This window comes from Argentina anserina, chromosome 5, assembly GCF_933775445.1.
Source record: "Argentina anserina chromosome 5, drPotAnse1.1, whole genome shotgun sequence".
NCBI lineage: Eukaryota > Viridiplantae > Streptophyta > Magnoliopsida > Rosales > Rosaceae > Argentina > Argentina anserina.
Window position 1 is genome coordinate 9,740,631 of NC_065876.1, and position 12,643 is coordinate 9,753,273.

General features: G+C 35.8%; 1 protein-coding gene and 1 long non-coding RNA gene across 2 annotated transcripts; one reads left to right on the forward strand and one right to left on the reverse strand.

Moving 5' to 3' along the window:
• The first annotated feature begins 2,644 nt into the window (after positions 1-2,644).
• LOC126794067 (uncharacterized) lies at positions 2,645-4,724 on the forward strand. The gene is made up of 3 exons (XR_007672116.1): positions 2,645-2,766; positions 3,229-3,292; positions 4,521-4,724. It is a non-coding gene; the product is annotated as an uncharacterized LOC126794067 (long non-coding RNA).
• A 133-nt stretch (positions 4,725-4,857) lies between these two features.
• On the reverse strand, positions 4,858-10,477 carry LOC126794058 (probable trehalose-phosphate phosphatase F). Its single transcript, XM_050520702.1, has 14 exons — positions 10,405-10,477; positions 10,210-10,309; positions 7,687-7,814; positions 7,102-7,591; positions 6,877-7,017; positions 6,726-6,797; positions 6,507-6,614; positions 6,361-6,417; positions 6,158-6,259; positions 5,917-5,994; positions 5,740-5,809; positions 5,564-5,634; positions 5,353-5,445; positions 4,858-5,246 (listed from the first exon to the last, which is right to left on the reverse strand). Exons 4-14 carry the CDS (start codon positions 7,393-7,395, stop codon positions 5,184-5,186), a joined length of 1,149 nt encoding a protein of 382 aa, XP_050376659.1. The 5' UTR covers positions 7,396-7,591; positions 7,687-7,814; positions 10,210-10,309; positions 10,405-10,477; the 3' UTR covers positions 4,858-5,183.
• Between the last annotated feature and the right edge of the window lie 2,166 nt (positions 10,478-12,643).

Below are 12,643 nucleotides of genomic sequence, written 5' to 3' on the forward strand. Positions count from 1 at the left end.
ACAGTCCCTCAACTCTGGTGTACCTACCAATGTGATACCTCAACTCTTAATCGTACCAATGTGATACCCAAACTCTAGTATTGCTATCATTGAAGTACTTCCGTCAGTTTTTTTTCAACTTCTCCGTCATCTTGGTGACGTGGCAAGTACGTGAGGCCCACAAAGAGGGTTAAAAGACAAAATTAACCCCATCTGAAAGAAACAATGTTTTTCCGGCCCTTTACCTTGAGAAAGACACCCAACAATTCCAATTTTGGCGCCAATTTTCCCTCCATACTCCTTAATTTGTGTCTCTTATCTAAACTAAAGAACTACCGCCAACCAGTCGACCACAATCTGATAAAATCTAGATTAATCTCATTTTCTATTTTTACCCTAGCACTTGTTAAACTAACAGAATAAATATAGAAATTTATATGGAACATCTCATTTCCACAATCTCATAAGAATATAGAAACACATAACTTAACGAAATTCAACTACATGTGTTAAGTACCATTAGTTGCCACCTTTTATGTTGATCTGCCATGATTTTTGCTTGTAAGAACTAATGGTACTTAAACATGTAGTTGAATTTCGTTAAGTTATGTGTTTCTATATTCTTATGAGATTGTGGAAATGAGATGTTCCATATAAAATTCTATATTTATTCTGTTAGTTTAACAAGTGCTAGGGTAAAAATAGAAAATGAGATTGATCTAGGTTTTATTAGATTGTGGTCGACTGATTGGCGGTAGTTCTTTAGTTTAGATAAGAGACACAAATTAAGGAGCTGGGAGAGAAAATTGGCGCCAAAATTGGAATTGTTGGGTGTCTTTCTCAAGGTAAAGGGCGGGAAAAACATTACTCCTCTCAGATGGGGTTAATTTTATCTTTTAACCCTCTTTGTGGGCCTCACGTACTTGCCACGTCACCAAGATGACGGATAATTTTGAAAAAAACTGACGAAAGTACTTCAATGATAGCAATACTAGAGTCTGGGTATCACATTGGTACGATTAAGAGGTGAGGTATCACATTGGTAGGTACACCAGAGTTAAGGGACTGTTGGTGAAAAAAACTCTTTATATTTATACTTAATCATTATGGTGTGCTCTTTTTTATTTTTTTGGTATGAAAAATGAGGGAAATTTTATATACATCCCACTAAATTCTTAATACACTCCATTAACCTTACTTTTATATAGGGAAATTCAAATACGAGGAATGTATCAAGAGGTTTGTAGAAAGGATATAAAATTTCTTGAAAAATACACTCATTTTCTGTGAAAAATACATCAGTGGAGATTCCCATGTGTTGATATAAAAGTAATTAATCGTAGACTTAGTTTGATTTGATCTCAAATTTATCTAACTGAAAAATATTTTTGAGTAAGTTTTTACGAAACTTTGGTTGATTTTTATTAACAAAAGAGAAAATCGTACCTAATATATAGTTAAATTTTAATGAGTTATGAAAAAAATCAAAGGGTTATGTTTCGCCTTTGAAGCATTTTCTTTGTATGTCTGAACGCTTCGGCCTAACAGAATGAGTAATGAGTAATGACGAGAACAAAAGATCATGAGTTAACCCCCCTCAAAAAAAAAAATCATGTTCATGACTTGATATTGAGGGAAATATTTTTGGTGCTGTGCTATTGCCTATAATCTTTCTTAAACAAAGAGTTGAAGTTAGCTAGCCTTGATTTCATGTGTTCCTTTAGAAAATTATTTACCCTTCTTCTTTTTCATAGGTTTCATAAGGGATCAGATAAATGGATATATGTGAAGACAACGAAGAGAGAATCATTGAGTTGAGGTAGATGAGATAGGGACAAGTTCGATTGTATTGTACTCTCCGCTACCCAGAGGACGAAAACATCTTAGACCAGTCACCTTGTTTCATTCATTGTAGTTATCAAGTACAGTGGGCCTCTGTGAATTTCATACTATTGATCTGGACCCTTCACTCCTCAGTGAGTCAAAGCTTGAACTTGTAGGTCAAGTCCTATTTTCATACAGTATGGATCATGAAACTATATTACAAGCAACATGATTGTAATACAACAATTTAGCGAGAAGATTGTAATAACTCGAATTTTTAGAAATTAAATGTCGAGTATTTTCAAAGTGTTAAACTTGTGAAATTAATTCAAGACGACAATTGGAGATTTGTGACATTTCGAAACGAAAACGGAAACGTTCTCGGATCGTTTAATTAGAAAACGTAACGTTACCGCAACGTATAGATCGACTTTTATTCCGTCGCTCGGTTGCGAAAACTTCCTTCACGAAAGTCGTAGAGCTCATCGATACGAATTCGTGGACACGTCAGGCGTTCGAATCGGACGTCGGACGCGAAAGTTATTAACGTCGGACACGAAAGTTATTAACGTCGGAAGTTCGTTTCCGATTTTGGAAATAGTATAAAAGGAAGGAGAGGAGATTAAAAATCAGAAAATCAGATTTTTCTAAAAATCAGCTCGGGTACTGTTCACCGAGCTCGGGCACTGTTCACCCGACCCAAAAACCTTCTCCGACCGATTTCTCCACCATCCGACGTCGCCTCGTGTCGTGCCACCTATCAAACTGACGGGCTCGACGAGCTCCATCTTTTGGGCTACGCCTTGCACTCCGGCGACAACCACATACGGTGTAGCAACCGCCGGAAGTTACTGCTGTGGCGGCGCCGCCTCCTCCGGCCACCATGGCTCGAGATTCTTGGGGGGTTTTGCTTGTCTCAGTCCCAGCAACATTCCCACAAAAGGAATCGAGCCAAATCGAAGTGTAAGTACCCGAATCAAAATTTCAATTTCTAGGGTTTGTGAATAGTGCCGATTTCATGTTCTTCGTTGTTTGGACTGTTTAGACTCGGATTTAGACCTTGGTGTCAACTAGGAAGTTGTTGGAAATGTTGTTTTAGGTTGTGGTGGTAAAATTTGGTGATGATTGGTGGCGGTCGGTGAACAGTAACGCTGAATGAATAGTAACTCCGCATGAATAGTGATCTGTAACAGTAAATGTGAATAGTGATATGTAACAGTAACTGTGAACAGTGTCATGGTAAAACAGTAACTTTGAACAGTGTTTTAGTAAAACAGTAACTGTGAACAGTGGTTTAGTAAAATCAGTGATTAGTAAACATTAACAGTGTTCCGTGACCAATGTTTTATGAACAACATTTAGCTGTGCTGAACTCGTCATCTGATATTTTAAGTATCATTTTCTAAGCATTTATCGTGCTATTAGGTAACTGACGAAACGAGTGAGGAAATTACTTTCAGGGTCGTGGAAGTTGCACGCAGGAAAGAAGGTGAGTAAAATCTCACTTATTTACGAATCAACCCTTGGGGTGATTCAAGATTTTGCAAGAGTTTTTAATATTGAATTACGACACGTATACAATATAGTGGATTACATATATATCGTATAAATGGTAATAAGTACATATATATATATAGTTTGCTATATTATATACTGTTATGAATTCATTGGAATTGGTCATTTCGAATAACGAGAATTAAATATTGAGCATGTGATTTGATTTTTGTACAATATGAGGTGTGATTATTGTACGTGGTTTTAACATGAGTTTGTTAAAATGTTTTGTCTTCGGACGAGTTTTTTGTCTTCGGACGTGTTTATGAAATATGACATGTATATGATATAATGGATTATATATATATTGTATAAATGGTAAATATGTACATATATATATAGTTTGCTATATAATATACTGTTATGATTTTATCGTGATTTATGTCATTTCGATGACGAGATTTATATATCGAGCATGTGATTTTGAATTGTACAATATGATGTGAGATTATTGTACGTGATTTTAACATTGAGATTGTTAAAATGTTGATTTGTCTTCGGACATGATTTTTGGTACAATATGATGTGAGATTATTGTACGTGATTTTAACATTGAGATTGTTAAAATGTTGATTTGTCTTCGGACATGATTTTTGGTACAATATGATGTGAGATTATTGTACGTGATTTTAACATTGAGATTGTTAAAATGTTGATTTGTCTTCGGACGTGATTTGGTACAATATGATGTGAGATTATTATACGTGTTTGGCAAGTCGGAACCTAGCCTTTGGCCGGGCGAAAGTTACGATACAGTTAGAGCTCTAGTCTGTCTGCCGTAGTACTGCATGTGAGGTAACGGGTGGTTATCTGCTCATGGGTACTCAGATTGTTTTGGATGTTGGATAGCGGGTGGCTATCCAATATCGGCGGTGTATTATGAGAGGGGTAACAGATGTGTACCAGCGTTCTTAGTACCCGTAATATAAATGCATTTGGGTAACCAGAAGGGTTACTTAATTTCTCATGAGCGTTTTATTTCATATTTCTTTGGGACGACCAGATGGGCCGTCCATTGACTCATGAGTGCATTTATATTTGTTTGATTTCTGGATTTTCGTATATATTGATATGCGAGTTATATATTTTCATTTTACTCATACGAGCTGTAAAGCTTACCGGGTTTGTGTTTACAATCCCGGTGCACCAATTCGATGGTGTAGTGGATAACTCTGCAGGTGTGGATTAGTGGGAATTGACGTACCGCTCAGTGGACTTGAAGTTATTTATCTCCAGCTGGTGTGAGGATTTTGTGTGACTATCTTGTGAGTTTGTTGTGAGGATTACGCAATTCCATTGTTATAATATTGAATTATAATTTGGGTTGTAATAATCGGTTTGACTGAGTTGTATTTTGAACTCAGAGATGACCCGCTGTGGCATTTTAAATGATTTCGATTCGTTGAGATTGTTTGGTGTTTAACGATTTTGAAATTTTGAGTTTTTATACTCGAAATTTTGGGGTCATTACAAAGATTGCTAGCATCCGTCTTAAAAGTATGTTGTTTGCTGCTTGAGCATGCTTTATTCACGCTGATAATGCTTTAAAGCAAAATCTGATACTTCACAGAGATTACTGTTTGGTGACAATGAGCAGCCAACATTGCCTGAACAATGTCTTCCCGGATATATAACTTTCATCAGACCAAACATCATAGCATGAAAAGATTCTTTTTGTAAGCGAAAAAGAGATGAAATAATTGATCAGCACTGAACTGAGACTATTGACAAACCAGCTGGCTTTTTAACAGCCTGAGAGTTGTTCTTGAGTACAGGATTCAAAACCAACAGCCTATAATATATTCAAATCACTAAGTGCTCCATTTTCAAGCTCTATTGAGTTCTTCCTGTTCCTTCCAGCTCACCAAGGCCTTGAGAAATTCCATCACCTGCAAAATTAATAAAGTCCAAATCTTCGGTTAGATCAGATGAATACAGTGTGTATGTGCACGTACAGCGATAGTATCATATTCGAATATGGAAGAGAGAGTAAACCTCTGCTGGTTCTCTGAGAGAATAGAAGGCACTGGTTTCTTTCGGAGTAGGAGATACCAGAATTCCATATCCTTGATTCCTTTTCTTTAAGACCTGAAACAGTGAAGGAAAGCTATCTTAGTACCACATACAGTACTGTGTACATGAATGTTACACAAGTCGCGGTGAAAATAATAAGATTTAGTTATTGTGGTATTTGTATATTACGTACCTTGAATGCATCTTCATCGGTCGTATCATCACCAATATATATTGAAAGCACATCATCCCTACTAGTTAGCCCTACACAAGGAGAAATAGTACATCAGTTTCAATTCAAACTATAGAACCACTTAGGTGCTCTGTGCACAACTAAAATTGTCATTTCTTTTCAGAGAGATTTAGTACCGAGAGATTCTAACAGAAATTCAACTGCTTTTCCCTTGTTCCAGTCAATTACAGGGCGGACCTCTAAAACCTGGAAAATACAAACAAGGTCAAGCACGTCCAAAAGTCTTTGTCAGGTAAAAAGAATTATTTCAACCTATCTATCAAGAATTAATACAAAAGGAAAACTGGTTTTACCTTCCGCCCATGAGTTAATCGCAGACGAGGGTAGTCTTTTAAGATATCATGAACACGTTGACCGATTATTGACCAATTCTGTAGTCAGAAGATAAGCCAAAACCCCAACAAAACAGGTGAGTAAACTCTTGCAAGGTTTTCTATTACAGTAATCCAGCCAACAGGTAAGCCAGCAAGGCAGCAATGAGATGTACACTGCAATATTAGTTATTTAAGCTATATGAAAGAACTTATTTGGTACCTTCTCATCTACATTACGATAATGTACAGAAGCACAAAACTTGTGATTTTCGACTTTTGCACCTTTGATTCCCTTAGTGTTTTCGACAAGGGTTCTAAAAACCTGCACAAAAAGAGCAGCAATCAGTCAATGTCCTGGTATGAATGCCAAATGTACTGTTGATGTTAATCATTTATGAAAAATATGAAATGAAAACTATTTACCTCGTCGATCATAGGTAAAAACTCTTTAGCAGGTTGGAAAAGCTTTACCTCTTTGCCCTACCATATCAAGATAGAAATAAATAAATTGTTGAGTTTGTTGTCAAAATCTTGAAGGGTAAAACCAGGACTTCACACTGAAAGATTACCTGTTGGTCAGTAGAATTCAAACTGTTTGTATTAGTGACAGGACCCATTATGTCCATTCCATGACTACCAGCATAGTAAAGTTCTGTTAGTCCTACCAATTCGTAAACCTGAAACATAAACACCCTGCTTGATCAGGCCTGTCGCAACCATATAAAGAGCAACTAGACAAGATAGTATTAAGTGTGAGTGATATATGCAAACTAAAATATTAATGATACCTTATCACGGTTTCTTCCACTAATGATTGCAGTTGGAAAATACTTAGCAACATTTCTTACAGCCTCGCGCATCTACCATTAATATCTATGATATCAGAACATTAAGAAAAATAATTCGAAGTGCTTTCTACAACAAAGATGCAATTCTTACATCATCAGACATCAAAGCACGATCAGGGTCATCAACTATGGGTGAAAGAGTCCCATCATAATCTAGAAACACCGCTATCTTCTTGTTCCTTGCAAAGTTAGTAATGCGCTCGAAAAAATTGAGTGCTGATGGATGCTTAAGCTGCTCATTACAGAGAAAATAAGTTCAATATGCAAATATATTAGGAATAACGAACAGATACATCAAAGAGAAGCAGCGAGATACCATCCAACAGAGGTAAGCATTATCGTTATCATCTGAAGCAACCTCAACAGCGAAATCATTATTAAGCTTCTTTCGGGGAGGTGAAGATGATTTCATGGCATCAAGCCAACCGTTGGACCGAACATCATCAAGCTTTCCTGGTTTTTTCCTTGGAATTGTGATATACTTGCCAGAGAATGGTGTTGCTTGCTGTGAATATGGCAATAAACTAGAATGGATGCCTAGTCTTGATTTACTAATAGTAGAAGCAGGATCAGTGAGAACTGGAGTAGCATGGTTTGTCTTCAACTCCATCGGATCCAGATTGGTTTTTTATTACAAAGTACAATCACAGTTATATAGGTTGGTTAAAGTAAACTCTCAAAAAGAACTATGCTCCAAAACTGAGATTCTTTTACCCAACTCTCTTGTCTATGAAGAACCACCTCTTTAACGTTTTCTTGTCACAGCTGGTGGGTGAGCAGTCCATTAAGCACAGGCTTCCTCAAAACTGTAGACGGCATTATTGTATCAAATGCAAAGACACAGTAAACAGCTTCAGAACATCAATGTGTAAAAAAAAAAAAAAAGGCGTTTGGTGCACACCTTCTCATCCCCAGAATGACATTGCGTCAGTAGGAAATTATCAAGAAGCATCCGTGGGAGAAAGATTTTTGAAGAAAAGACTTGTGCTTGCAAATATCACAGATACTCAGATAGTACCAAAGCTCTTCCTGCATAACAATTAAGTTTAGCTAAATATCTGTGAACGCAAACGAAGTTATGTGCTTCAACTGCATTTCTCACAATCACTAGTGGTAGACTTAACACAGTTCAAATTGACTGGCGGCACAAACACTCCTAAACTCATTGCTGAATAATATTAACATTGAGATTTCAAGTTATGCAGCAAGGAACAACACTAGAAGGATTTACTAGATCCATAAGATTCACACACATGTGACCCTTTACAACACCAAACTAAAAAAGAAACAAAGTCAAACTCGTTGGACAGTATCGAACGATAAGTAAGGACACACCTAATTTAATACAGATTCCTGTCATAGTTTAATGATTCACATCTTTAGATATATGTTTACTACCTGTGAGTTTAAATAAGGCTATACTTATACAAGAACAATAGTGTAGAACAGGTGTAGTGCTAGCTTATTTCAAACTACCACAAACACAAGTTTTCTTCACTTTCAATCAACTAACAAAACGATCACTGAACAGAGGTGATAAAATTTCCTATTAACTTGACATCAAATGGAAAACCAGCAATTTTCTCAGGCTAACCAGATTGCTAGATCCTCAAAACTATCTATCAAAAGAGAACAATTTGAGGCAAAGTGTTATCTTCTATTGTTCTCTTAAGAATGACAACGGATCTCTGCTACAGAATTTGATACAATAACAGATGGCTTCTCTTGAAAGAAACAAAATATTTACCAGGAGAAAGCACTCAACATGAATCCGATTTCACAACACACTCCAACTTTTAAAAAAATCAGACTCTTATACTGTCAGAAGGATACATATCAATTACTTGGAGTGAAATGTTTATGACCTATAATTAAAACTATTCCAACCATCAGTGTATTATCTTCTTATCTACATTCAGAACACACATCTGGTGTCATTTCTTATTATTTTTGTAGGTGTTCTCTTTATGTGTAAACCAAATTCAATTTGTCCATTAGCAAAACCACTTGATGAAGCATTATAAATATACATATAGCTTCTTCTTTTTTTTCTTTTTTTTTTCTCTGAAATCAATATACATATACGCGCTACTAAAAAATCATGTTTCGGGTTTATATGACATTAAATTTAGTGTTAAGAGTTCAATTATATTCCAGATCATAATCACAATGATCACAGTGATAAATCATAGTAATTTAGTGTTTAATCATTTTTATTTGTGAAAAGAAAGTGTTTAATCATTCTAGAAATTAGATTACTGACTCATAGCGTCATACAAATTCATCTCATCCTTAAATTCTACACTAATTCCACCATTAGTGTAGAGGAGTTTAATGATATAGATACAATATAGTCACAACAAAAGCTATTGGGTCATAAGGATCAAGCTATAAGAAGTGAACAAATACGATCCGATAATTGAATTACATATGAAGGGATGAAGACCCCAATGATAATCAGATTGCATGTATAATAATATATCAGTCTTTTCAAACATGATAAAATTAGTTGCTTTTCACTTTGAAGCAGATCTAAGAACTCATATCATTCACAGTAGCTAGCTTGAGTCAAACAATAATAAAAAGACAAGACACCACAACTACCAAAACGAACATATAAACTTAATCCCCACCAGAAACAAAGAAAATTAAATAAAGATTCAGAACGTGCAAAGTTTCCGAGTCATCACCAGAAAGAAAGGGATTGCTTAGAATAACTAGCATGACAAAACATGATATAATAATTATTCAATAACATATACAACAGCTAGAACCCAGAAATGCAAATAGAAATGGAGCTTCTCAAAGTCTATGAAGACTTTCCTGCATTTCTTTAATGGGTTACATCAAGGTAATTAAAATTAACGTTGTGAAAATCAAACATCTTTTCTTCCTTGCTTACAGCAACCGACAGATTATAGATTCATAGTAAAATAAGGTAAAACAACCATCTGGGATGTCCAGTCATTATCTTTGATCCATATCCTTATAAGCATTTACACATGTCATAACTCTGCCGATTAAACCTCCTAATTATTCATAAAAACAAACACGAATGTATGAAAAATAAGTGATCATACAGAAACCATTTATGTATATGATAGACGGTCCCAAAACAAACAATACAAACATTGACAGAAAATAATGGTCCCTGGGCCAACCATTCATGCAACAACTTTAAAAGGTCCACCATTTTTGTTTAAAGATCTGATTCATCTGAAGAAAAATAAATCAACAGAATGCCAAAGGTTTTGGTTATGATGATGAACCAAAGAAGATTCATCACGAAATCTAATACGTGATGATCGATTTCCCTCGCTCCAGGGGTAATTCCCTGAGGAATCCGAACAGCATTGGCATATATAAGATAACAACGAAATCACAGACACAAAGGAATGAGAGACTTCAGAAAATCGTATATAACCTGATTGAGAGCTAGGAATCGAAGCCTTCACTTATTTCTTTTTTCTTTCTATCAACAAAGATGAGCTAACAAGATCTTGAATCAGGAAAGAATCCGAAACCTGGGAAACAAAAGAGGGACCGACATTCTTCAGAAACCAATGAGAATCAGAGAGGAAATATGGGGAAAAGAAGACGAGAGAAGGAGAATGAAAACCTCGCAGAGAAAGCTGGAAAACCCTAATAATGGCGAGAGGGGAAGATACCGGATGTTAACAGAAAGAGAGAAGGGAAAGGGAAGGATCGGAAGGCGGAAAGTTCGGGTATTTATAGAGGTTTTGAGAGCCCAAAAAACTCACAAACAAACAAGTGAAACAACCACACTAGACGTGTTTAACAAGGAAACCTATTTGGTTGTTGAAATGGGAAACACCACACCAAAAAATTTTATTCATTTAAATATCATCATGCATATAGAAAATTAGGTTAAATATAATTTGATTATGGCTCAGTTAATTCGATTTATCATGATTCACCAGATAATTTCTAATATGTCTGGAAGGGAAGCACGTGAGTATCTCGTTCACTAAATTGGTTGTTTCTTAAAAAGTGTGCTTTTGACATATTTATCTGTCAAGTCAATTTTTAGCGAAAAATAAACATATCATACATACGATTCTCTTATTTGTGCAAATCAACAGTTGTCCCAAAATAATGTTCAATAAGCTTCATGAGAATATAAAACGCATACTTCAGGGAGAAATTGGGGTGTATTTCACCAAATAAATAAACATATCATACCTACGATTTCCCTATTTGTGCAAATCAACCGTTGTCCCAAAATAATGTTCAATAACCTTCATGAGAATATAAAACGCATACTTCTGGGAGAAATGGGGGTGCATTTCACCAAATAACTCGATGGCGAAGCGGTGGTTTCCATATTACCTCTAGTGTAGGTCTACCTTAGCTTTGGTTAGTGCTCTTGTCCTTCCCTGCAGTATCAAGTGAATGTTTACCCCCTTTTCCATGTTGATTGAGGCTCGATATTCCCTCAAAAGAAATTTCTCGAATCATGGCCGATATGTACTTCTCACATACGATTGAAGGAAAATATCGTTTGTTCTCAATTATTTTAACATATAATAATTCGAGTAATTTTTAGATCGACATACATAAATAATTCGTAATTTTAACCCATTGTATAATTGGTTGAGCACTGTTTACATGTTAAAAGGATACTTTGAATCTGATCATTTGCTTGTATTTATTTTATTTTCACTTTTTTTTTTTGGTCAGATACTTTATTTTCACTGAGCAAACAAATGAACATCTCACTTAAAAAAAAGCTAAACAAATGAATCGCTACACATTTTCGTGAGAATTAACCAAAAAAACAAATTCATTTTCGTGGGAGACGAGGGCCACCTCTGAAAAGGTTGATCGCTTTTCTCTCGCAATTCACAAAGCCGCGCGAAGCTCGTGCCGGGAGTCACGCGCTACATGACCCACCGGAGCCGTCAAATCGCCGTTTGTACTGCCACTAGGTCAGGTGACTCGGAGTGGGACCCATTCAGGAAAAGTAACAATGAAAGCGAACAAGTGGTCGCTGCGGTCCAAAAACCCCGTTTTGCTGAATTCTACGTTTTTTTATGATTCGGGTTTTCACCGATAAATATTGGAGACCTTCCAAAAAATGTCATAGATGTTACCATGCTATGTATGTCAAAACATGTGATCATGGGACTGAGTTGAAGGCTATGAAACTTGCAACTAGACGTTTCAAAATACTACTTGGTAGACAAAGAGAACAAAAGAAAAATGTGAGGTAACAATTAATCTATTTCACTTATCAATTTCAATTGCCCCCAATCCCCCATCACATTTTTGTCACAAACTACGTTTAAGTCAAATAATGAAATGAGAATGGGGGAATGAGGTCAAAGTACTAAATAGGTAGCTAGTTAATATGTGATTCTATAAATTAAAATAAATAATCAAATATTTTATATTACGTGACAAATAGTATTGTTCGGCTCATAAATTTATGTGTTTAACTTAGTCTCATCACTCACGTGTTAAATTTGAAATATAGTTCGGTAGTAAAAATGAAATCAGAGAAAAACGAAATAAAGAAAAATAGGGAGAGGGGAAGGAAGTGGTTCCTTCAAATGTATCATCTCTTTTCCTTGCATTTATTACTCACAACACTACTTTGTAACAACTTTCTGGATGATAACTATTTTAGGAACGGAAAACATTATGTTCCCCTTCACATGGGAAAGACAACAAAGAAATGTTAGACGAATTCTTTAGGCTTTGTTGTTTAGCATGTTGTGCATAAGCGACGAACAATCACACATATGGGTCCAATAATGCCGATATTCAACTCACTTTAGCCACCTGGTGGAGTTCGGGTATGGAATTTACACAAAATGCCTCAACATTAGTGTGTG

Coding starts and splice junctions, on each gene's coding strand:
- LOC126794058 (XM_050520702.1), bottom strand. CDS start 7,395: ATGGAGTTGAAGACAAACCATGCTACTCCAGTTCTCACTGATCCTGCT. Junction 7,018..7,101: donor ATGCTTACCTCTGTTGGATG/GTATCTCGCTGC, acceptor TGTAATGAGCAG/CTTAAGCATCCATCAGCACT. Junction 6,615..6,725: donor GTGGAAGAAACCGTGATAAG/GTATCATTAATA, acceptor TTTATGTTTCAG/GTTTACGAATTGGTAGGACT.